Below are 26,939 nucleotides of genomic sequence, written 5' to 3'. Positions count from 1 at the left end.
TGTTTTTTTTTTTTTTTTTTCGAAAATTTAGAGTACTTGAAGAAACATGCTCAGTAGTTTGTGTTAGTTTTTGTAGTTGAATTTCATGATAAATAGTGGAAAAAGCCGGTCCATCACTCCCTGTTGTTCTATAAGTCCCCTGAAAGTCATTCGACCCTCGAAAGCTAGCGAATTAGTGTTGTTGAGCGCATTTCGTTGTCAAATTTGGCGAACATTATGGCGAATATTGTAGATCCCAGTCTCCTCTATAAGACGCGAGAAATGCAGCTACATGTCCCATAATTGTGTGCAGGCGCGGTCCTTTAAGGAAAATTTACTTCAGCAAGAGGACCGATCACGCTGAACAAAATGAAAACCAAACATCCCTTGTGCTTATTTTAAAGGCTGTTATATAACGTTCAGTGATCCTTGAAGAGATGCAGCGAGAGTGTAAGCAGAGTCCAAACAGAACGTAGAGCAGCCAACAACTGCTTGAAAAGCTACCAAAAAGAGCGTTATCTTTTCATCACGAATTCTGCTATCATTTAGACCTGTTACATAAATACACTTACTGCGGGAATTACCACCAAACAGTGTTTTTCCTTTCACCACTAGAACCAGTCTGTTTAACGCACCATTTCTATAAGACAATGGAATGTACTCCACGACGACTCACCGCCGAAAGTCTTTTGCTTGAAAAGGATGATTATTCCGTATTTTGGTAACATATGCCTCGACATTGATTATTCACTTGACATGCAATAAATCTTGAATTTGAATTAATTCCCAGTTTGACGAAACCTTATCCTGGGCTTCGTTTTGAGATTCCACGATGCTAAGGACTTCGGGAAGCATCGTGACGTCATTCTGTGTCACTCTATTTACAAGCTTTTCTAACCAATCACATGGTTAGTTCACAGTTTAGTGTATTGGAGTGATTAAAAGCGAGATGATGACATGGGGAGCTTTACAACACTGTCCACCTGCTTGTTAAGTTGCTTACAAACCAAACAGCGAACTGTTTTTAATACACCGAAGGAAATTTCAGGTACGTGAAATGTAATCCCCTAAAAAAAAAGAGAGTACATGCAAGTTAATTTCTAAGTTGTAAACTACTCCACCCTGTTCTGGTTTTTAGTGTTAACAGAACGCAGAACAAATACCAAAATAATAAACGGCCTTCCCGTGTTTCCTGATAAGGAATTTCTGGCAGTTATCTACCGCAATATATCTGGTAAATTCAATTTATTTAAACAGCCAAAGTAACTCGGTTTATAACCTGCCTATAACACCAAAACAGAATATGGAAATACTTAACGATTTATTCACTGCTTTCTTATGGATACCAGATTCTCTGCACCCTCAAGAAGCCAAAATTTCAATCAAGAAAAATACTTCTTTCAAGTGCGTTGATTTTCATTGCATACCGCTTATAAACGATCTTTAACTATTTTGCCGCAATCATTTCACACATTCGTAAAAAGAGCAGTTAAACTTAATCAACCCTGCTTTTCAGAAACGTGTCCATATTTTGGAAAACTTCCAAGTATAAGCTTCGTGTGCTAATTTTGGACTCGTTTCAGCTGTATATTTTTAATAATGACTGATTTCTGTTTTGACGTTATAAGAGGCAAACGAGTTCCTACTTGGCAGATAACAAACGCTAAAAAGACCCAAACAATGTTTCGTTTAATGAACCTGCTTTTTTTAACGATGTCACCCTTGTCATTGACTTTATTTCTTTTCTTTGTACTAGGGGATTCTTTTTTTGAAAGAAAGACAGTATTCCAGTCGGCGGTACGTATATTTATGCGATATTCCTTTGTATGTGACTTGAACGGGTTTAAAACCTCGCCCGTGCCTGCCGGCAAAATTCAGAACAGCAATTGCCCAAGGTGGTAATTAAAAAAAAAAATTAATTATGACGGAAACTTACTTTACAAACTGACATCTAATGCCAAGTTAACGCAAATTACTCAGTTCCCTTCGAATTATTATTACGGGGTTTTTTTTTCCTGCTGTTATGCTTTTTTTTTTTTTTTTTTTAAATTTGCGTGGTTTAAGACTTGTAACTCGAAATTCGATCTCGGTTACCCTTAAGAAAGGATCTACGTAAGCCTGTCAAACTTGTATTTTGTTACTATGTGTATTTCTAAACAGCCACAAGCAAAACAAACATTGTGTATTACATGATCCCGAAATACGGACAAGTGTTGTCATTACACCGTTACAAAACGTGATTAAGTTATGCCCATACAGTGAAAACCTGCTGCTTTCTATTCAAAGACGGTTGAAAGTCATTGTTCACGGTTAACCACGATGCCAGAGAAATAATTCTACATCAAATCCAATTAATTCAGTTGTGAAATAGTGGAATAGGTCATTTCCAAGTTGCCTTTCGCATCTGTTTGGAAGCTAGTCCTCGAGCAAAACTAACCATAAAGAACGAGTTTGATCTAATGAATCTGCCGGTGAAACACATTTCGCGATGAATGGTTTAATTTCGAAGGAAGGCCTCGTTTTGACGTGGACGCTACATGCAACTCCGAAAGAACCTATTTTTCTGACGTCACATAATAGCCTTCAGGGTAAAACCGAGTCATTTTTGGACCTTTCTGTGTGACAAGAAAATATTTTGAAATACAACTTATTACAAAAATAAGCGAAAGGAAACTATGACGCTCAAAATTCATCTTGACTCCATTATCAACGAGAGAAAATAAAGGTCGAGATATATATATGTTTTGTAACGTTTTGTTTATTACACTGAAGTGAACATGTTCATTACGTATCATTCGTGTTAACTGTAGACGTATTTTAGGTGTAATTACAGGTATGATGGATTCCTAAGGGCTAGTGGGCTATTTAAGATTTTGTAAGTTATGCAAGAGCCAACCGGAGGCATTTTTTCAACTTTGCTCAGTTGAATTTTTTGTTTTTGTTTTTTTCACCGCGGCTCTATTTTCTTTATGAGGATGTTAAGGCTTGCTCAAACGGCGCATGATAGTCGATGATAGTTGATGATAGTCGGTGAAAATTCGGGGAGAGTCATTCAACTATCATCGCCGACTATCATGCACCGTTTGGCCAGGCTTTGACGCTCGCTGTACCCTGTATCACGGAACGATATGCTCGCTCCTGGAACTGTGTTTGTGTTTATTAAGATTAGCTCAAGCATTAGTTACAAAACATTTCAGTTCTTATCGTTTTAGGGTGATTAGAGTATAAGATAATTTACAGTGTGAAAGGTGGAAGAATAAGTTAACGTTTATTACGGTCTAGTTTAATAACAGTTCTAAGGTGTGAGAGCTTGAACACTTTTATTTAAATTCGCCACGTTCTCAAGGATTTAAATTCAAAAGCAATGAATATTTCATGTGTCAGCATCTCCCATTAAAAATTGATGTTATCCACGTTTTTCTGCTCTGTCTCTTCAAAAGAATTCGTCTCTCAACACTTATAAAAGACTTTTTAGGAGCTAAGTATGTACCGTTTGATTGTACCCTTCTCGTAGACGTTAGGCAGACGCAATTATCTAGATCTGTTTAGTGGGACGATCGGCCTTAAAACCTGCTCAAACTAAATATGTAATGCCAGGGATAAATTCCAAAAGGAAATGGAAAAAAATTAGCCATCGTGACCCAAGTTCTCCAAAATGCGCAGAACTTGGTCATTTCACGTTGTTGTTTTGCAGAAGATGGCTACGAAATGTGCACAGCCATTGTTCTGCTCATTAAACCTTTTGTTCGGTGGCGTTTTCGTGTCCGTTGCCTTCGTGTTTGCTTTAGCGCCCTAATATTATGTTTCGTTGTCAACTTTCTATTGAACTCAGAAGTGCTATGCCAGCAGAGGTATTAGAGATGCACATGTGCACATGAATGAAGGGGTGTGAATATTGTGATATTACAACGTCCGAACATTTCAACAACAACCTTGATTATAATCGTTATCGCAAATTAAAAAACCTTTTGAAAGAAAGAAAAATCAAAATTAGCTAGAGTACTTGCTGCCTAAAATGACTATAGGGGCTATAGTAGATACAGATCCCCATCTCTGTTTGCTCGGCGATTGACCAGAGGAAACCTTCACGTAGCGGAATTTTTGTCTCCCAAGGTAAGTGCAACTAGACGGTCAGTTGATATATTATTTTAATAATATGAATAAGGTCGGTTGACTAAATTACATACAAAGCTCTACGTTTCGCCTTCTTTTTGGCTTTCATCGTGCTGTACCAAGCTTTGGTTAAAAAGACGTTTAGCCGGAGTGGATAGTATTATGAGAACATATTAATCCACTGGTTGGTGTACTGTCAGCCTTGAGAACTATTTTGGGTTGATTAGAAATCATTCGGAATTATTGCTAATCATTGCACTTGTTTTAATTTCATATTACATTAATATTAATATCCACTGCAGAGTACGCGACACCGGAATCTCTTAATAAGATGGTTTCCTTTCACACGCAAACAAGAAGAAAAATAAATGGAAGTCAGAGTAGATCCAGTAGACAGTTCCCTAATCACTCTTAAGGTTATAGCTGAATGTTTACAGAATATGATAAATGATTCCAGTAGTATGTTATGATAGGCATAATTTTGCAATCGAGTCTCGCTTTCTCTTACAAATACATCATACATCCTTCGAATGGTGTTGGGGTTTCGTTTTTACCGGGATAATGCTGATAGAACAAAAAGTGATCTGCCAGAAGTTACAATTTTCTAGGCAACCGATAAAGAAATTATCAACACGACGTACAAATTTAGCTTCACTATTTGAAAATGCATCATCCATTGTTAACAGAATGAAAGAAAGAAATTTAATTTCAACTTTTAAAAGATAACACTTAGAGGAAAAGATATGGACCCTGGCAATTAAAGTCATGGATTGTTGTCGATTTTCTTGCCTCGGTAAACAGAATATTAGACCGGCTTTGGTGTATTTACATAAGATTGACACAGTCATTGTGACCTGTCAAAAATGAACTTCTTTTTTCATGGCTTTTTAGAGTAATTTTCCTAAATTTAGCGTGTGTCGATTCAAAAACCAACATATATAAATGACCAGTTGTTCTTTTTGCGTTTTACAAAAAAACATCATTTCCGGATGAAGATAGCAACTCCTAAGTTTACGCAAAGGAAGCACTTAACATGCACATTTAATTGCCTACTTTCACAAAAAAGAAATCGCTGTTAATTGAAACTGTTAAGTTTCAAAGGCAAAACACGCTTGTTAAATCCTTCAACACATGCAAGCAATATTAAAAACAAATGTTTATTCTATCTTCTCACCAAAACACCTAGCTCAAAAACAGCATTGATAAACCTGAAAATCATTTAGCAGGAGGGCTGTAGAGTTTATTACAATATATTTCTAAATTTAACACGTTATTGTGTTGAAAGAACTGACTAGAAAAGAGACGATTTCAAAAATAAAACTCATTAATCAGGCTTTATATTTATTGGCAGCTGAAATGTCCTTCCAAGATTGACAACTCCCTGCAATGATGAGTCAAATTTTTAAGAACGTTGATTAAACGAATACAAATCATTTTTTTTTTCTCAATAGATATAACATTTGCTCTGACGGCGAGCTGAGCGAAGTGTGACTTGGTCGATCTACAAAATCATGTCTTCATCAACATTGTCACCTTCATCTCCTTTACATGAAGAACTGCAGTCTCGTTCTACAGCCTCTGCAGCCGGCGAAGCGTTTTTATACGCCTTTATTGTATTCATTGGCACGGTAGGGAACTTTGTTGTTCTCTTAGTCCTGTATAAAAACCATCGCCTTCGTAACATCCCAGCATATTTCGTGATTTCTCTTGCCATATCGGATATCATCATGTTAGATCTACTCGCGCCATTTTCCATAGCAGTTCTGATGATGGGGCGCTGGCTATTCGGCGACATTCTTTGCCAGATGCAAGGTTTCATGGTAATGTTAGTGGCATGTGCTTCGCTGGGAACCCTTGCTCTCGTAGCGATAAACAGGTGAGGGACAAACCCATTTTATTTCGTCAAATAATATAGCAAAAATAATGAACATGTAATATAATGATCTGTAAAGGTAAGCAACATGGCAACCTCTATGATTCTACGTTAAGTCTTACTACCAAGTATTAGAAAGTCAAAATTTCTTCGTGGTCTTCCAAATCATTTATTAAAATTGATTCATTTTGTTGTTTCTTTTCCACTTTTACTTCACCATTTAGGTTTTGTTCTTCGTTCAACATCAATTATTTTTAGTCTGTATTTGACCAAAACTCAAGTTCATTTTGACACATTTGCACAAAGGTGCATCTTCGGGAGACAGACAAAATTGATTCTAATTGCGTGCGTCCGCTTAATAACGACAATGCAATCAGAAAACGGAATTATATAAATGAATAAATAGATTTAAAAACAATCAAATTAGACAAGAGCTTAATAAGAGTAGGCCAAATGTTTACTTCTCAGTTTAATTTCGTGCACTGCTTGCGGACTGAAGGTCGCTGGGCTTCAATGTTAAAATCAGTTCAGGTTACAAAGCTATATGGAGATACACAGTCATGGACCTGTTCAGTAGAACCTGTAAGGGTTGCCTGTATTCACACAGGTTTTTTCATTGTCCTAAAGTTCAACTCTAGTTCCCTTAATTTTATGGCGGAAACAGACAACGAAAAACAGCCGTGGGTTTCTTAATTACCTACGAACAGGCCTCTCCTAGGAGTTTTAGTTATTTGTTTAATTTTATACCGAAGATATAATGCTGTTGTTGTCTTTTTTTTTTTTTTCATTAGTGCTGTTTTTATAGGTAGGTTTATTTCTGAAAATACCAAAAGCTTTTAAGTCAATCACTATATTTTAAACCTCTTGTAAGTGACCAGCTCTCGTCAGCGACCGCGACCACTTTTACAGGTAAAAGTTTGAAATTCTCTTTCGTTTTTAACCTCTCGTAAGCAACCACCTGACAGATAATAGAGGGGAAATTGGACATATAATACTGAGGTGCTGTAACATGTAAGATTCGATTTGTAACTATCGTGAGACTTGTTCTGTTCGCCTTATTAGGTAGTTTAGCAGAAAAGAACCATGATACTCTGAAAACTACTTTGGAAAGCCTAAATATTTTTGTGGCTACTGACAGTTATTAAGTGGGTTTATGGGGTAACTGCATATGGTAACTGCAAACAATGATTGTTTGCAGTTACCATATGCTAATGAGGCAAAATTTTGACCCAATATAGTCTAAGATCTCGTAAGTGACCACCTCCCGTAAGCGGCCACTTTGGCTTGACATTTTGGGTGGTCGCTTACGGGAGGTTCGACTGTAATTGTAACAAAATACTATAATACGGTTTAAATTATTTTGTTCACTTTTGTAAGATTGTGACTCTGCTAGCGAGGAAGTGGATTTCTAACAATTGGCTGGCGTTTCTTGTTTAATTCCCCTTTTTATGTCCTTTTTTTATACTTCCGATATAACTGCTTAGACATGACAAACATTGATTTCTTTTGTCGTTCGTTTCAGGTATTTTCACATCGTAAAAACCTCCAAGTACAGACTCATCTACACTCCACGAAACGCTATACTGATCGTGGTATCTGGTTGGCTTGCAGCTTTCATAACACCTTTGACTTATACAGCGGCTGGTAAAGACTATGTGTTCCAGCCTGGCAAATTTTTCTGCTTCATGGAGGCAAAGTTCACGTTGCTCGTCCTTCCATTCTACATCTTCATCGTCATTTCAATGATGGTTCTCTTTCTGTGCTACTTAAGCGTGTTCAAGGCCTTGAAGACGCACGAGAGAACAGTGGCTAGTAACCTTCGAACAGGGAACACACGACAAACAGCAATCTCCTTAGAGGATATCAAAGTCACGAAGATTTTATTCGCGACCGTCGTTGGCTTTGTCTTGTGTTGGACCCCAGTTTTAGTCATCGACATTGTCGATGCATTTCTCGGGTCGGAATGGGAACTGACCCGCGGGACCTACTACATGTACACCATATTTGGCATTACCAGTTCCGCTATCAATCCCATAATTTATGGCGTTATGAATCGTTCCTATCGGAGGGCGTATTTGCGGTTGTTTGGATTCAGTCGGCTGGGCCTTGTTGGCGATATAACCACTGTAAAAGAAGCCGAGCGGACGAGGCAAGATTTACAAATGGAAAGAACAACAGCCGATACTCACGTAAACGAGCAGAATATTTAATTTCGCTAAACGGAGTCTGTAGCAAGTTATGAAGAGCTCAGTGCAACACAAATACCAGCCCTCAAAGCCGCTTACCGTCGCGTAAAGCGACTGGGACCGAGTATTGCTACACCTCCTGCATGGAATGTTGGTCCAGCGCAGGGTGCAGCAAATATCTGTCATGAAGTTGAAAACAAACATTGTTACATCGTTATATAATCATAGTGAAGAGATCGTCCCGAGTCAGTCTCGAGTTAGTCAGTCACTCACTCACTCACTCACTCACGCACGCACGCACGCACGCACGCACGCACTCACTCACTCACTCACTCACTCACTCATTCAATCTCGAGTCAGTGAGTCAGGCAGTCAGTCCGTGCGTCAGTCAGTCAGTCAGTCCGGCCGTCAGACAGACACACGTAACAAGCAAAGACTTAATTAAAAGGAGTGTTAAGAAGTTCGACTTTCGCTGTTTTTCTTGAGGATAGGTCTTCAAAGGATGGCGAATGTAAAAGGTTAGTCTAAATGGAAATAATTATTGAAATACTGTCGACTGGTGGTAATTAGGCTATTATAGGCGAGTGCCATTTGAAAGAATTTTCAAATATCACGAGTAGTGGAAATCCTTAATTACTCGAGCCTTTATACATAACTCATTGATTATATGACTGAGAAAATCGCGAACGCGCGCGCGTTAATTTGCACTGCGGTGCAAATTAAGAATTAACGATAAATTGGCCTGCTCTCAGCCAGTCACAATGAAGTTATTTTCTTCGTCATATAATGGGCTTTATATATTGTTACGTGGTCCTTTAACTTACTTCTGAACAACTGATCGTCAAGACAGACGTGAACAGTTTTGCAGTGAGGGGCACGGACCTTCCATCATAAGATATTCTACATCGAACTTCACAGCTGTATTTTCTACAAATTTCACATTGTCAAACTAAGATACTAACAAGAGAAATATGGCCATCTCATTTTAGTTCTCTTATTTATTACGTTTAAAATGATAGATGTACATGCACTTCCGTTAATCATTGGAATCAATCGATTAATCACTCAATCAATCAGCAATCAATCAATCAGTGAAACAGTCAGTCCGTCAGACAGACAGAGAGACACAGACAGACAACTCGGTAAACAAACCCTTGTAATTCAGAATTTGTGTGTCAAATTCATACCCAACTAAAAAAATAAACCATGATTCATCACTACGCTCAAATAAAATATCATATGAATGATATATGACTAGACAAACTATAGAAAACTGAATCAATACAATTTCGATGTCCTGAATTGAATGGATTAAGGTTACATTTGACTTCTGAATAGAGTTTTATCAGAGTAAACAAGTTGGCAGCAGACGGTTAAGCTCTGTTCTGCTCGACCAGTCTCGCCGAGCATTAGAAGAAGTCTGGCAGTTAGAGAATTACCTTTGTTGTAATGCGTAGTTGTAAATAGACACCCGTTAAGTTTATACTAAACTTTAACTCTAGTTAACAAATTGGACACTTACTTGTGGTGTTCATAACACGACATACACTTTATGTCGAACCCTTGCTAAGAGCGCTACACAAAAACTAGTGTTCACTATGTAAGAAGTCTTCAAGCGAACTGTGGTAAACTTATCTCTAGCATTGTAAGAGAATTCAGTTATGCAAAATGAAGAGTTAAGAAATACTTATCTTTTTAAAACGCATACCTATACATGAAGATTCCCAAAACTACGGCCGTTGTCACGTAATGCAATTTAACGAGTTTTGCATTGTAACAAGGTATCTTAGCTTCAAGTACTGATCTTAAGTCTCTAACCATAAAGGTAAAATTCTCTACAACAAGCACCACGAACAAAAAGGCACAACTCAGCTGAAAGCTACACCATCGGTTTTCAATCCCCAACAGATTTTGTAAAGATAATTAACAATTAGACCCGTAGCCCGCAAGGGCTACGGGTCAATAGCTCATGAGGCGAAGCCGAATGGGCTATTGACCCGTGGCCCGCAAGGGCGAAGGGTCTAATTGTTTTAGTATCACCCAACTAGTCGGACAGAAAAGGCAATAATAAAGTTAGCAAATGCAAGTTGAAGAAATGTTTATTTGGGAATAAAACGAAAGAAAGCGTCACGCTCGATTGCGCCAATTTCGCTACTCGAGGACTATTACTAATAGTCCTCTAGTAGCGTAGCCAATTAAAATGCAGGATTTCCATTAGTCCACTAGTTGGGTGATACTAATATACAGATAACTACTAAAACAAACTATGTGTATAATCAGTCTTCCTTAAGGTGGCTTACGACAAGTTTACTACAGTTCTTACTGAGTCTCGGAAAAACTGTAGTAAGCCACCTTGAGAGCATCAAACTTCTTAATTTATTTGTGTTAAGCACAGTTAAGGATGGTTTTCACAAACGCATAAGTGTAGGCAAGACCGATAAGCAAACTCAGTAAGATGATAATTGATAATTATCGCTTATTGTTTGGAAACGTTCCTAACAGAAGGTGCTAATTAACAGCACCTCACTGCATCTGCTTATGTCGGCTTATGCTTGTGCTTATGCGCTAGTGAAACCCAACAGAGTCGAGAAGAGACACTTTAAATGACGTCAGAGTTCAACGACCATTTTTGAAGACAAGCTTCTCCAGTTGCATCATGGGGAATTCCACACACACAGACACAATGAAGGCAGTGGCATATGACATGACGACAATTCCCACAAAACAAAAGGCCTGCAATGATAGTAAATGAGTGAAAGACAAACATTTAGTAAGGTCATGTCCCCTGTAAGCACAATGTAACAAAGAAATTCAGTGTATGGCAAGTGGTAACCGAAGATGGATGACCCGAAAAACTGTGGAATTTCCGAAGTAGAGAGTAGCATTACTTTAGATTTTCAGCCCCTTAAGCTTCTGATATTGCAACTTGGTCGGGATTCTTATAACCAATCTCTACTCACGGGATTAAAATTGCAGTAACACACCAAGTATTTCTATGGTTCGTGGGTATGTTTTTTAAGTTAGTTTAGAGGAAGTGTAGAAACGTTCTGTAAATTCATTAATAATTTATTCATGCTCAGTTTGCACTTCCGAAGTTTTCAGAGAGAGAAGCATAGGAGTTGCTTGACGTGGCGAGAGCAACTCTGGCTTCTCCAATGCCCCCAGAATCCCCCCTCAAAACGAGCAATTCAAAAGAAATAAGATGTTACTCACCATATGGACATCAGAGTAGGCCCGTACAGTTTCCATTGATGAAAACAATGTCAGTATAACAACAGGATGAATAAGATAAGCACAGTATGTCAGCCGACTTAATGGAATCCAAAACCGAGCCGACAGGATCCTATTCACCAAACCTTCAAAAGGAAAAAGAAATGCAAAAGTGAGTATTTACAACTATAAAGTGGTTATTGGTAGTTCCGGTGATGCGCGCATCTTCAAATCCTGGTTTTCTCCAAGTGCTGTTGTCTTTTAGATTGTAGACAGTTTACGGTCCCTGTTGACCAGTATTTTTAATTTAAATTACACTTAATTACTGGTCACTTGGGAAACGTAACAGTTAGTTTTGTTTTCCCGAGAATCTTGATGTTTCCCAAGGCGAATTAGAGAAACAATACTAACTGTTTGCCATGGGACCAGTAATTAAGTGTTTTGTTATACAGTTGTAGTGTAGTGCAGTGTAAAGTAATAAGGCAAGAAGTCAAAGTGACCTCTGGTTAGTGGAAGAACAGGTACTCTGTTGGTTTTTCAGTTCTGTTAAGAACTATTGTTCGTATTCTTCAATGTTATTGGTTTATTTGAAAAAAAGAACAATATCCTTTGTTCTCAAGTAACGTTCTGATTGGTTCCAAGAGGCCCGGTTCAAGAAGTTGCACTGTATCAGAAACCACCATCTATAATACAAACAGTTATGCAAGCCATCATCATGGAAATTGGCTCCTGTCTGTGAAGTGTTACACTCACCTCCGAGCCCACGATGGCAAGCAAAAATCACCCAGGCTAGTGCCAAGCTCCAGGCAAATCGAGAAAACATCCCATATGTGATATTCTCAGCACGAGAGAATGGTTGAGGATTGTTTGTTCTAAACACTTGATATTCACCATACAGAGTAGACAGGGCGAGAATGATAGCAACACACCAGCCAGCCATATTGAATATATACGTGTGGACCTTCAGTTAACAAATCAGATGAATCAAATCACGAGTGATTAGTGTTAGGAATTTACCTAGTGCCCTGGCTAGTCTCAAAAACTTTGGGGAACTTTAACAGAGATGGCATCATGGTTTTAGCAGTTTGCATTCGAACCCGGGCCAGGCACATTGTGGACTTCGGCAAGACATTTAACTCTCACAATGCCTCTCTCCACCCAAGTGTGCAAATGGGTACTGGGAATTTAATGCTGAGGTTAACCCCACAATAGACCAGCATCCCATCCAGGGGGGGAGTAGAAATACTCTTAGTGGCTTCATGCTACAGAAACCAGGATAAGCCCCAGCCTGATGGGCCAGTTGGCTCTATGCAGACTTTACCTAAAATTCTTCAAGGCTACTGACAAACTTGTGCATCATACGCCAGTAAAATAGTTCTGTCTTTGCCCAAGCATTTCTGAGCTATGATTATCTGATCCCAGACTTGTCAGACAGAGACGACTGTAAACAGTAGGCCCACCTCACAACAATTACAACTTGCGACACTCATTTTTTTGGAATACCACTATTTAATCTTTTTATCACAATAAATTTCACAAAAATAGTAAGTTTGTGTTACCTTGGTGGGAAGCCTCCAGTCCTTCGAGTGAATAAGTAAGTAACCCAACACCATACCAACAAGGTACGGTGCAATGCGACAATAAGGCTTTTCATATACAAGAGACATAAAATCGACACCAGCAGCGCTGCAATAAAAACACCACAATAAGTCTCCTTATGAGTGCCTCAATAGTGTCTTAATAGCATGGTACTGTATCAGTCAAAACCTGTTTTGACCTAGAAAGTTCAATTGCAATCAAAATATCCCATAGCCAGTCTTAGAGTTTTAAGTTGAACTGTACAATTATCACAAAGGAAAGGAGAGATATCTTATAGGAATTCAACAAAGAAAATATGTACTTCCATTTACATAAACTTTAAACATAAACAACAGTTTCAATCATTGACAGCTAGGTTTAAACTAATTCGTGGAGAGATGGAGAGACGTACATTTTATCAAATATTTGTGATTGAATATCGGTCCTCCAAAAAGATGAGGTGTAGCTTGAGTATTACCAGTGGCGGATGAAAAGCCGGGGCAGGGCAAGCAAAAAAAAAAAGCTCTCCCCCCTTAACTCAAGGTCTGGATCTGCCACTAATTACTGTAGGACAAAAGATAGTGTGGAGATTTACATCTAGAACATGGGACATTCAAGGCAAATCAAGATGCTCACTTTTCAGCTTGAGCTGCAGGGCTGAGCTGAACAGCGGCGAGGTCATAATGAGCATAAAGGATTCCTATTGTGATAAAACTGATGCTCATCAACACACCAACAATAACAAGCAGTCCTCGCAGATGAAACCTAAAAACAGAGAATTCAACAACAGATCAGCAAAACAAAAGGAGAGTGATTATGGCAGCCTCAGAAATGCTCGTTTATGAACGAACTAAATGTTAATCTCTCATGTCAGAATGTAAATTTTTAGGACAAAATGAGAAAAACAGATTATTTTTAGCACTTTTTCGACTAGCCTAATTTATCATAATTTGAGACTACTCATGCTCCCAGATGATAGATGCGGTACGAGTAAGCTGATGCTTACTCGTACCGCATCTTAATGCATCATATAGCTGTACAGTCATCTGAGGTATTTCAAGGGTTGCTGAAGTTTGCCTAAGGTCTTCAGAAGATAACCAAAGAAAATCAGATGTTTTCCGAGCACTTCCAAAGATCACCTAAATCCCTCTTAAGACTAATAAATATCACCTGAACTTCCTGTTTGTAAACTCTTTAAAAGATGTAATAACTGTTATGAGGATTGAAACCTTTAGTTGTTTGGCAAATCAAAGAAAAGCCACTTTATTCTTTATTTACTAAATCATACAGTTCCCAGTGTTCCAAGAATATACCTGTATGCTGTGAAGAGGATGGCAGGAGCAATGATGTAGAACTGCATATCATTAGCTAGGTACCACGCCCAGCCAAAACACTGTAAAAATATAGTCAAGCAGCCTCGGTTAAAAATAAATAAAACATACAACGTTACATATTAAATTACAATAACAGGAACATATGTTTTATCACAATCAGACATTGAAATTAGATGTATATTGATGGGACAACTACATGAGTCCAACAATCAAACTTTTATCTCCTAATTAAATGAAAATGAATCTTACTGAACTATTTGACAAAGTAGAACAAAAATTTTTTTTTATGTACAACAGATTATTCTTGATCAAAAGAAATAGTGCAGCCTCACAAAGACCAACCACAGATCATAAGAAAATTAAACAGTTGAACAAATCAAAGGTTATCCACAAATTCTCACCGAGTTATTCATTGCAGTAGGATAAAAATTGTTGATGTATAAGAGATTAGTCCACCAGTATTTGTCACAAGGATTTTCTGCTTGCGTGTTGTACCACAAGGGACCTTCACCAAGAAATCCCATCATTTTATCAAAAAACAGCAAACAAAACATATAAGGTGGAGTTAACCTGTAAAAGTACCAATAAAGATAAGTTGTTAGACAAACTATGATTTCCACTTCACTGAGAAGATTGTGATACATCAAGGCCGGGTTGTTCAAAGCACGATTAAGCTAATCCAGGATTAGCATAAATTTTTATTTCAATTTTGTAACTTTTCAGTGAAGGTTTCTGTTTAAATTTTTTGTCCCTCAATTTTGGCTTTGACCAATGTCAAACTTCAGGAAACATGGACAGTGAAAACACTTTTATTCAAGAGAAATAAGACCTTTGATTAACTTTCACTCCTGGATCAGCGTTAATCAGCTTTCCAACAACCGGGCCCAGATTTTTACAGCCCAAAACACAAAGTTTATACTGGTGACTGTAACAAACTGATTTAAGCAAGTACCAGGGTGCCTGACTTTTCATTGCTAGAACTGCAATGAAAACTTAACATGACAGTTGTAAAACGGACACATAAAATCTGTCATTCATTATTTTATAAGTCCTGGGGGAATTTGTGGCATTAACCTTGTGGAAATATCACAACTACTACAATAATTATTAAAATACCAAGTAGTGTACGACCAGCATCCAACACCCAGGAATTTTCCTGTTGACAGAAGATGAAGAAAGCTTTTTTAGGGCTAAAACTAAAGGAATAAGTAAAACCTACCTCCAAAAACGATGAAAATAGTAATTGAAGAGTGGTAGTTGTCCATCTTTCTTCTCCATATGACGAAGTGACAAATAAGCAACCAAGAGGCCACTGTAAAGGATACAATTATTAAAAAATATGAGTTGGAAGTAGGAAAATTCTCTCAACAATAAAGCATTTCTTCAAACTGTGGTATTGCAAACAGCTAGATATTAAAAGAAACATGTTCACCAAGCTCAAACCACAAGGCTTCAATGAAGGCTAAAACTAACCCTAAGCAAGGTTCTAACAATACTTAAATTAGTCCAAACAACACTATAATGATATGTGAAAAAAAACATAATTTATAGAATTCTTAATCCTGGATCAGTCCTTATTGGATTTGTCAACAATTGTCCAGAGCAGTTGTTTTATTACGATAATTTATCAACAAAAACAATCACTGACAATGATGATTTAGTACTTAGTTCTCAATACTTTACTTCAATTGAAGTAAGTGACCCAAATTTCTTTAATGAATTCATGTCAGTTTAGTGTCTGGAAACAGCACTTACCTTAGGAAAAAGAAACTGTCAACTGAAAAGAATGCGTTGCCCACAGTTTGAAATGTGAATCGGCGAATAATGTTATAGGTTGGCAGCAAATTACCTATTAACACAAATATAAAAAGTTTACTTAGTTGCATTCCAAACAAATTGAAATGTTGGAACAATTTAACAAATAGATTCCGTGTTACCTTGCATACGTTCAGTATAATTAACAGCGGAGCTCCTGCGCGCCGCAGGCGTGCGAGCGGAGCCCTGTACCTTAGAAAACGTGGTAACCCATCAACCTGAAAAATTTGGGTTTTCATGTGACTGTCCGTACGTCCGTCCATACGCCAGTACTTTGAAAACTACAAGAGTAGCACCATTACCATGGTTACATCTTTGATTTTTGGGCATCCAAGCTATTGTTAATTGACAGCTGTCACAACAAACTATCTGCTGACCAGTATCATGTGATCATATCATGGGCTCAGGCCTAGAGCTCATCAAGGTTGCATGTTTTTTTAAAGTTGACTACTGTCCAGTTACTGGTTTTCCGATAAGATCGTGGCTCAAGTCAGGTTATTTCTCTGGGGAAGAAGGAGGGAGTACTCGGAAAGGTAAAATTTTGACGTAAAGTAACCCCTGAACCCCTGTTACTGAACAGATGCTTGGCAACGTGGAATTGACCTGTTAAACATAACAAAAAAACAAAATATTACGTATGTTGTCTATATGTGTCTGTCCTCCGCTAGATCAAAAGTCACAATCAAAATGCAAGAACTGACCAGTAAACAAATTAGAAACAAGGAAGAGCATGAGAGCATGTGTGAAGAACAGCTCCCAAAGATACTGTCTGTTGTCTGTCAATCATCAGTCGGTCTGCATCGTGTCAGCTGGCAGACTGTTTGACAGGTTGCCAACAGCTTAGCGACAGCTTGATGGGAGCATATTAGGTTTTCTTTCCCAAACTAGTAACACAATAATTATTTCTCCAGTAACAATGGTGATGACATTCGTCAAGAAGCGGAGTAGAACCATGAAGATGTGTGGTGACAACAGAAGTGTCTAAAAAGTCTTAAAAAAATAATCCTCTTAATCATCTTTTTGAAACAATGGGAATTTGACTACAGATGGTTGGAGATAAGAATCACAGCAACGCAAGTGAATACTTACTGATAGGGGCTACCATTTGAAAACCATAAACGTGTCCCAGGATGACCCACCACATGCTCATCACTCTCATACCATTGATTGCAGTAATGGCACTGGGAGGAACATTTGTATCCATAATACGACTTGTGTTTTGAATTAAAGAGAAACACAAAAAGAATTGTACCACCACATCTGTGTCAAAAAAAGCAAAACAAAATTAGTTATTTCCACAGGCATAATCATAATGAAGGGGTTTGTGGAGACATCTGATAGACTGCTACATATTCCCATTTAAATTGCATTGTGCTTGCTTCTATCAAAAGGAGAATTTGACATGAGATCATTGAGTCACTTAAGGCCTTCCTCAGTGCACCCCTTTGATTACAGCATGCCTAGAGCTCCAATATAATTGGTTTTCCATGAGAACAACTGCAATGACAACTTTATTTGTCAGCTGGAAAAACCTCCATGAACTATGTACTGAAACTACTGACCGACATCTCTTACTACAGGAAAAATGCCCTATATCAAAATGGACAATGTTCTATTCACATCACTAAATGCGACACAGATCAACTTGTGCACCACTTCTAATATTCTAACTCATGTCCACTTTCTGGAATGCAACACACAAACTCTCCTGGCAAACGTACTTGGTTTAGAAGGCTGCTGTTGAAAGCTTGGTAAAGTTGTCCTTGTACTAAAATTCACCCCAGGGGAGGAGTGAAGCAGGGGACTGTGATCACTACTGTCTGGAGTACTCTTTGTAAATGGATTTTGACCATTTGGAGCCTGATCATGATCTGTCGCCATGGAGACACCTCTGATTGGCATGAATCCATCACTTTTGTTAACAGGTGAGGAGTGTGACTTTGTAAAGCTAACAGCTATATCAACAATTGTCCCAACAAGGCAAAGGAACAGGATTACACCACATAAAACCCTGTGATATAAGATGATGACAGATTGAAAGGATCAGTTATCACTAAATTCACTTGCAGTGTACAGAAAATCTAAATACTGTCACAAGCTATTCACCTCCTCATGTTTTCTACTATCATCAACATAAGGCAATTTGAGCTACATGTATTTAATCAAGCACTATTCTGAGCGTGACTAACATACAAGATAACTTTTCATTGATGGAAACTTAAAAATAATGGCCTAGGTCATTAAAGCACTGAATGCAACCTTTCAATACATGAACTCTGTTCAATCAACAGTTTCATGTTTCTCTGCCATCAACCATTTTAGTGGATCTCTCAGGTAACAGACGTTTGTTTCAACATGTTTCATAGGTCACATCTGTGGGTTATGTAAATTTCAACCTTTTGGTTTTTTTCTTCAGGTTTCTTAGTTGTCATCGTAATTGTGATTGATGGCAGCCAAATATGGAATTGTTTGTTAGGTTTTAAACTTCAGAGTCTGCATGTTATTAAAAGGTGCAATAAAAATTACTAAATAAGTGCACTCGAGCCATTAACAAGAAGTGTTTAAATGAGTTGTATTTAACAATTATTTGCCGAAGGCAAAGTGAACATGGGTGAATATTTCCGAAAGAAAGTTGGGGTAAATACTCACCAATGTCCACTGATTGGAGCCTGAGGCAAATAATTGTTTTAGTATAATTTTCAGAGGTGAATATCAAGAACAACAAAAATAACAGACTTAAAAACAAGCAACCACAGACCCAACTGTTCGTTTGTATACACACTTATATGCAGCCGAAGTAGAATAAATTTTACACATCAAGTTAGGCAGTAAAACAAACAAGCAAAACTCTTCGAAAAATTTTGTCATCCAGTACCTTTAATTTGTTATATCATTACATGTTGACTTCATCCACATTTGTACTCATTATCTAAACGTGAGTAGCTCCAGTTTGAAAAACATTCTGAATTTTGGTCACTCAATCAACGAAACCACCGGTCTTTGACTCTAAAATCCTCGAATATGAATTCTTGAAGACATTACTGGTTTAGGCACAACAGTAGTCATTTTCAAATTTCCCTTGTTTTTAAATGTCCTGGAGTTAGAGCGATGTCTTTTGGATAAATGAAAAGTTCACTCAGCAACTGTCTGCCACATTTACTTGCCAAGATGGTAAATTAAAGGTGGCAAGCTAAGTAACCAGGCTTAGAAAAGTTATATTCCCTGCCTAGCACTGTGAATATAGCATCCAATTCTTATATTCACCTCTGGAAATTATACTAAACACATAATTATATACAAAGTTGAGGTGTCAAATTGAAAAATTCTCTCAGACATTTTCAAATTCTGTTGTTGTGTCTTGATCAGAAGACTTGCTAAAATTAAGTACAATTTGCTCCGCATTTGACAATTTACTTAAAATATCTTCATCTTATGCTCTACAAGCATTTTGCGCTGGAGCGAAAGTACACAGTTGTAATTGTAGAACTGTTTTAACCAAAATTGAAGTACAATGTCTGTGTTAGTGTCCCTCTAATATATCGTAAATAACAACTAAGTTTAACAGTTCTCAAAACCTTGGAACAATACCCAATCACTCAGAGTTCAATACCTCATCTGATAGAACCTTGTTGGTACACTTTGATAGCATATCAGGTGCGTTTGCGCAAAGCAATTGGCTCATATATTTCAGTTAGTGAGCAGCATTAGCAGGGCACACCCGTAGCAAACTTGTTACTTTGTGGTTGAATTCAATCAACAACGGGCAATTTCACCTGTAGCATCAAGGGAAAATCAAGCATACTCAGCCGTAACAGATGTTTCCATGGCAAGTCTAAACAAGCCTAACGTGCCTCTGAACCATGGAAAAAAGGTATGAATAGGTACTTACCACATCTAAATTTGGCCATAACACCAGCCTACCAAGGTAGTAGACACAGCTTCTGCTTGGCTGATTGCAAATTTAGGTGTGGTGTAACAATAATCAGGCCTTCTGATAGGGTGTGATGAAAAAATGCAAACAAGAAGATCTGTTAGATCTTATAACTGCGCGTTTAAAATTTAACTGTTTTCTTAGTACTCAGTCGCAACGCAGTGCATATTCCAAAGCAATCTTTGATGACTCATTGATTACTGTAGACATCACAGCACTTGATCAACACAAACTCTATTATCGCACCATCAGTCGTAGCCGTTGTGACATTTCCGATGACGTAATAGTCTTAATCTGGAACTTTCTTCGGGATATGTATGGGCATGAAGATACGAACACTATTACAAACCGCTTTCTTTCTTTAAAGTCACGATTAAATTTAATTGTTTTTTCCCTTGAGTTAAGGGTTAGCAAAGAAGTCACACGAGTCACATAATTCAAGAATTGCGTTATCTACGGCTATCTTTAGTACGGTGGTTATTTCCCTACCAATGACGTAATCTTTGCACGTTCTGACACGTTGCTTGGCTTGCAAATATTTAATTTTCCTTCCGATCTATGAACTGACTGTGATGAAACAGTCAAAGGATTTACTTCATTTGCATAAAACCACAAGAAATACTCACAAAATTACAAACAAATTAATGACCGTCGCTTCTGCCGAAATAAACTTGCAAAGTAAACATGATCATATTTGTCACGTAGCAAAAGTGAAAGCTGCAACGTCAGCGCATTCCATGGCTGACGTAATACCTTTTTTCAGCGTATTTATTATCCCCTTTAAATCCAACGCTTTGATAAAATGAAAAGAAAATATATTTTACCCACAACAAAGAAAACAATATCGGTAAAATTGTCCGTGTATTTATGTTTTAACAGCTTCTGGCGGAAAAAAATCACACGTTGCGTGACTCAAAGTTTGGCCAAGGGGAGGTCTGCGTCTGGTCACCGACAAAAAAAAAATTAAAAAAAATAAACCACGGGTAAACCTAGAACCGTGCTCGGCCCATGGCCGCGCGGTTAATTATGCGATTAGAAAGGCCAATTCAGCGATAATTAATGTAAATTATGCAATTTTTTTCTGAGCAATTTTAAGCTTGTTTTATGAGGTTTCAGGATAAGAAAAACACTTTTTTGCTGCCCTAAAGGCATTTTGAACACAAAGGAACAGTAATTATGCATCTTGATCGACATTAGTTGGGATAAATAAAAAAAATGAGGTCTTCTACACTATTGGTGCACCACGTTAAAAGTTGAAAGGACACAGCTAACATGCCAAATGAATGATCGATAATAATAATTGATATTCTTGCATGCTACAATTAGCTTCTTACGCTTTGTTTTTATGTGCAGTATTATATTTCTGAATACAAAAAACCACATTTTTAAAATTTATTTTGCAAGGATCATCAGTAAAACCACCATTGAATTTTAAGTTTTTAAACACTTTATCCTGCTTCACAATAATATTATTCAATCCATAATTACGCAGGCAGATCATAAAACCCCACAGTACATGTAGGTTAATTTATAACATATGACAGTCTGTCAAACTCACATCTGATCTCATAATAGTATTGTATAACAAAACTAGCTTGAACATAACAAAACAGTCTTTCTCCCTGTAGACAGTAGTTTATAATCAAAGGGGCTCTTCGAGTCACAACTGAAATTTTTTGGTCAAATCCAGGGGAAATTGGAGTAAACCGACTCAAGTTTGCCGGGTTCTACTGTACAGCTGAAAATTTTGCCACGAACAAAATTTTCTTCAACACGTTTCAAAAATCTCACTGGTTAAAGTTTGCAAGGTGACGAAAACATACCACGACCAAACATCTACACAGATAATGTAGCCAGTAAAACAAGCTATTTGGTTAAAAATGTCAAACCATTTCCAGCTAACCAACAAACCATATTTCCAATTGAACGTATAGACTCCATCGAGTCTGAATGTGCATATATCAGCCATTCAGATTGGCTAATCTGAACAAAGGGCATGTTTGTGTTTCACCAATAGGCGACTCTTTAAGAATAAGACTCGTACCAGGCCCCCGACATGCAAAATAACGCCTTGCAGCTTTGAATGTTTACAAAATTGAAGGCGACAAAGGTTTCTTAGGCTTTTTCCAAGGTAAATCATCTTTAAAATGGCGTATTTATGCAGGAATTCCAAAGAAACTTGTTGATTTACGTTTTATTTTATGAATGTTGTGCGTTCTTTCGTGAATTATGCGATTTTTCGTGAATTGTGCGATCGGATGTGATTTGAGGTCGGTTGTGCGAAATCGCACCATCACGTAATATCAGAAGGCCTGAATAATTATTAATAATTAAAAGAGAATGTGCATGTACTTACAAAGTGACAATTACTCCTGTTGTGTATGTTGGTTTCTTGTTACAGAAAACAGATTTAAATTCACCCGCACCACCAGCACTACTTGATGGCTGCGGGCTCAGCTTTGCCAGTGTTGTATTGTATTCTTTGTTGAATCCTAGCCAAGATAAACAAGTACATTCCACAGATGCAAACGATTTGCTACTTATTCAATATGAACAAGACCTTTTTTATTTTACAGATGAGGATATTTTTCCTCTCAGCTGTGAAATTGTGATATGTTAATTAAAAGATATTGTTATTTAAGAAACAGGAAACTTTCGTCTGTTTCTATCGAGTTATAGAAACACAAGTGGACATTCGGGAGAATGAGAAATGCTGTGGGAACGCAAGTCAACAGGCAAGTGTTTCCACAGCTTTTTAGAGTTCTCCCAAACTCCCACATGTGTTTCTATAACTACAAAAAATGTACAAAAAGAATGTTTTCTATTTCTTTGGGAAAACACTGTGAGAAACAGCATTTCATTGACTATCAAAATGTAAATTCTCTATACTTGCACCATTATATCCTCAATGGTGCAACTTTGAGAAGTAGGTCTTTTAACACGTGTTTCTTACTTGGTTTTTAACACTATTATCACTATATTACATGTAGTACTGCACAAACCACGTACGATCAGCACTTGCGCTACGTTGGATCAAGGTAAATCATGACCAGACCAAAAAATAAAAAATATAGAAACTAAATGTCGCCTTAATATAAGGACCACTTTTATAATTAATGAACACAGGTGGCCTATTAACAACACCTAGTTACACCCCCACTACAGAGTCACAACACTTCTTTTCTAATAATCACAGAGAAAATGGTTTAATCCTCATACCAGTCTAGAAAAAATTAAGGCTAATTGTGATTATATAAGAAAGGCTGGTGTTGGACAGCCGAAATATTGTATTCACACCTCTCGCATTGTTTGCTCCACCTTTAATTTGCAGCATTCCTTATAGTTACTACATTACAATTAAATTATATTAGAAAGACTCCTTTTCTTGAGAGTGATTTATTCAATTACTATTAACATATTTTTTTCAGGCTTTATTTTAACAACTGCTTAGTTTGTAAACCAAACTGAGGTGATCTGCCATGTACATAATATTGCTGAATTATTGATCATTTTGGCAAATATTGTTTTAACATTTTAATATCCAGATTTAAGTTTAACAAATTATATTCATATAGCCGATGGATGTTAGCAGTTTAAAATACATGATGTAAAGATCTGCTGGGTTAAACAAGACTTTTAGGTAGCATGTCTTTGTTTACAGGCTATCTTTTGAAAACATCTGAGTGCTGAGAAGCTCAGCCACCTTTAATTCAATAAAAGCTATGTAATACCTGTAAAGATATCTTGCAGAGTGTTAGTTACATCCTCTTCACTACACTGTTTAGGTGCACAGATCCCCCAACGAATAGGGAATAACTGGATAGTAGAGGAAAACAAAACAGCAAGAAAATATGTATTAGATCCTAGCATTTTTATGCCTGATTTAAAAGCAATCATAGTACAACTAGATAAGAAGAGTTAAAATATCTTTCCAACATCCCAAAGCCAAGCAGTTTACAAATACTGAGAGTAATATGGGTATGTCTGGTAATTTACCTAAACACAAAGTGTACACCTTATGCATTCTGCAGTGCAATAAGGACTGATTATTAATGATGATGATGATGATGATGACGATGACGACAAAAACAGCAATAGTGGTGATGAGGATGAGGAGAGAGTAACTAATGTGCAAGCCTGTGAGACGGAGATGTGAGTGTCAAGTCTATCATTATGAGCCACTTTTTTTTTGTTTTTTTTTTTTCAGGCTAACCAGATCAGAGCACTTCTTAAAACCAGAGTGCTATCTTTATGGTTTTATTGTGTGTTTGCCATGATATGACAAACTTATGTAAGGAACACTACTAACAACACCTGCAACCTCCAAGAAATATGTGCTTGTTTCTGCCTTTGCTGTACATTAATTCATACATACAAAGTATGTGGATTGCTGGTAATCTCCTAGGAGAATATTTAGCAGATATTTATTGTTGTTATCTACTGACTCGCAGCTATTCAATCCACTATAAATGTACATATTGAATTATGCTATGTCAAAAAACAAAATATCATTTTAAGGGACACAGTCAGCTTTGGTTAAAACAGTATGGATCGCATCTCTGTGACAAGCAAATTAGCTATGAAATGGTATCTAACGCACATGCACGCCAACTGACTGTGTCCCTTTAAGGTGAGAGAGAAAAGAAGGGATAGTCTGAACTACTCACCTCAGTGATATTGACAGCAGGAACTTTGATATAAGCCAAGCAATAATGAGCATTTACAATGGACTTAGTGCACTCACTGTAGGATCCTAACCAGCCAACATTGCCAATAAAAAGTCCACTTTGAGGTTTGCCAATAGCATCTAGATCTGAAATTTTTAATACAATCAATATTAAATTTTTCAAAGAGAGAGAGAGCTTTAAATTAAAGGGATGGCAAATAGTCAAAATGATGTGTCATAGCTATTAGTAGCAGAAAAACACAAAAATGTTTTTCCAAGTTATAGGCATGGGATTTTTATCCTGGGAGTGCCAGGTTTTTTGAAGACAACACAAACATATTCAAAGATTCCTGATGACATCCAAAAACATCCTTAGATGTCCAAAGTCTTCTGAAAAATTTGCATACAATAGCGGAAGCAGAATTCAACAGCCCTGACATTTCCCATTCCCAGTCTCAGGACGTGTATCGCTAAATGTGACCTCACTCCCAGTGCTTTCAATTTGAAGAAGGAAGTATCGTCATTTACACATAGTTTTCTTACATCGGTTTGAGTTAACATATTTTTGGAAATTGTGTCAAGCAAAGCTGTAACCATTCACATTTTTCAATCAGGCGTGAGAATTCGGCCCGTAACCGTGAGCCGGCGTGAGATCAAAGTTTTTTCAATCCGCAGGCACAAGACTCGCACCTAAGGCGTGAGAGTTGGCAAGTATACATACATGAAGACACAAAAACAGGAAAATGCATTAGAAAACACCTGTTACATTTACACCCTTGATTAGAAGTATTCTACAAAGGATTATATATCTACACTTGGGGGGAGGGAGCGAGAGGACAACTCTACTAAATATTGAACAAATTTCTGTCAGAAATCTAAACACCAGAGACAGAAGACACAAAAGCTATGTCTAAAAGTTAGAGATAATATAACAGCACATTGCACAAAATATCGGGGGCACAATCCAATTTAGCAAAAGTCAGGAGAATGGTACAAAATTTCAGGTAAGTCTATAAGGTACCCCCCCCCCCCCCCCCTTTTAAACTATATTTAGGACTGATTTTCAGCTCGTTGAGTATTTTGCACAATTCAGATTACGACATTGTTGTAATAAGCTTAGGTACTGTGCACTTTCGTCATACATAATGGCTGTGTCTGGGGTGATTTATTTGGGATGGCTAGCAAGCGACGCAACAAAACCATTTAGAAATCAGCGAGCTAACAAAAAAAAAAATCAAGGCTCTGGAGAAAGAATCTGCAGTTGAACACCCCTATTTCGAACTCTGGCTAAACTTCAGAATACCCGGCCACTAATATGTGCTTTCAAATGCTGCTACCGCAGTCCCACAGTCGTGATAATTAACATTATACCTCTATATAAAAACCACGAATATACCTCGTTCTACAGGTTCGAGACAAAGTAAACGACTAAAAAGCAAATGCAAGGGAAAGAGATAGTTTTGAGTTCCAAATAGCGGGGAATTCAAAATAATCGAGTTCGAACAAAAGAGGTCCAATTTGAAGCACGATGTTCCCATGACGCTACGATCGACTAAGGTTTGAACTTATATTGGCGGGCTCACAATCTTGCTTAATATTGTAGCAGAAAACGGAAGCGTCAGGCCGTTCATGCTGGAAGCTTAAACAATATAAATGTTCATACTCACAAGAATAAGCAAGAGGAGAAGTACTCAGCTTCTCCACAGTTTCTTTGCACTGCTTGCCGACGTTCGCGAAAGAAATATTTGGAAGCCTCGGAAATGGAAAGCCAAATTGCTGTGCGATCTGAGCGTAGTTTTTGGAAATTAATCCAGGAGATGGAGTTAAAGACGTTGGAATTGGACAAGACACCAAGAAAACTGCAAAGAGTGCAAATATTTCTCTAAATGCAGCCATCTTTTAGACGGAGACTGGCGAGGTACAGTGTGGAACGGGATTTATTTGAAGAATCAATGACATCATTCCCGTTTGGTAATGACGCACAATGTTGTTGTTGTTGTTGCTGTCACGTGCAGATCAGAAGGATTACATGAGCTAACTTTGCATATTTTCATAAAAAGAATAGGTCCGCATTGCGGACATAGTTATACGAGTTACTTAATTGAGCTCTGGTAATGCTAGCAACAATAGAAAACAAGGAAACCTAAATGAATCGTTCCATAATTTCACTTCTTTTGTATCTCAATCTCCAGCTACTTTTCGTACGTACTACATGAGTAACAAAAACAGGTAAGCCTCCACTTCATGAACTACA

At 37.5% G+C, this 26,939-nt stretch overlaps 2 protein-coding genes across 2 annotated transcripts; one reads left to right on the top strand and one right to left on the bottom strand.

The window, feature by feature from the left end:
* The first annotated feature begins 11 nt into the window (after window positions 1–11).
* Window positions 12–9,355, top strand: LOC110059746 (melatonin receptor type 1A-like). The gene is made up of 3 exons (XM_089277780.1): window positions 12–1,776; window positions 5,544–5,968; window positions 7,488–9,355. The coding sequence occupies exons 2-3, from the start codon at window positions 5,604–5,606 to the stop codon at window positions 8,173–8,175; spliced, it is 1,053 nt and encodes a 350-aa protein (XP_089133906.1). The 5' UTR covers window positions 12–1,776; window positions 5,544–5,603; the 3' UTR covers window positions 8,176–9,355.
* LOC110059747 (O-acyltransferase like protein-like) lies at window positions 9,135–26,665 on the bottom strand. The gene is made up of 15 exons (XM_089277777.1): window positions 26,353–26,665; window positions 24,687–24,832; window positions 23,751–23,835; window positions 22,376–22,511; window positions 17,810–18,099; window positions 17,178–17,348; window positions 16,029–16,122; window positions 15,493–15,585; window positions 14,675–14,843; window positions 14,253–14,332; window positions 13,576–13,704; window positions 12,921–13,047; window positions 12,115–12,322; window positions 11,365–11,507; window positions 9,135–10,884 (listed from the first exon to the last, which is right to left on the bottom strand). The coding sequence occupies exons 1-15, from the start codon at window positions 26,579–26,581 to the stop codon at window positions 10,768–10,770; spliced, it is 2,217 nt and encodes a 738-aa protein (XP_089133903.1). The 5' UTR covers window positions 26,582–26,665; the 3' UTR covers window positions 9,135–10,767.
* Window positions 26,666–26,939: the final 274 nt, after the last annotated feature.

Source organism: Orbicella faveolata, unplaced genomic scaffold (genome assembly GCF_042242905.1).
Source record: "Orbicella faveolata isolate gen_17 unplaced genomic scaffold, um_ofav_v1 contig_46, whole genome shotgun sequence".
NCBI classification, from domain to species: Eukaryota; Metazoa; Cnidaria; class Anthozoa; order Scleractinia; family Merulinidae; genus Orbicella; species Orbicella faveolata.
The sequence above is the reverse complement of the archived record's forward strand: the minus strand, read 5'-3'. Positions and strand labels throughout refer to the sequence as shown.

Bases quoted from the DNA above. Each gene is read 5' to 3' on its own strand.
- LOC110059747 (XM_089277777.1), bottom strand. From the start codon at position 26,581: ATGGCTGCATTTAGAGAAATATTTGCACTCTTTGCAGTTTTCTTGGTG. The intron at 13,705-14,252 runs GTATATTCTTGG...CTCTGTTTTTAG, and splicing joins ATCCTCTTCACAGCATACAG to GTTTCATCTGCGAGGACTGC. The intron at 11,508-12,114 runs GTGAGTGTAACA...TTCCTTTTGAAG, and splicing joins TTGCCATCGTGGGCTCGGAG to GTTTGGTGAATAGGATCCTG.
- LOC110059746 (XM_089277780.1), top strand. From the start codon at position 5,604: ATGTCTTCATCAACATTGTCACCTTCATCTCCTTTACATGAAGAACTG. The intron at 5,969-7,487 runs GTGAGGGACAAA...CGTTCGTTTCAG, and splicing joins GCTCTCGTAGCGATAAACAG to GTATTTTCACATCGTAAAAA.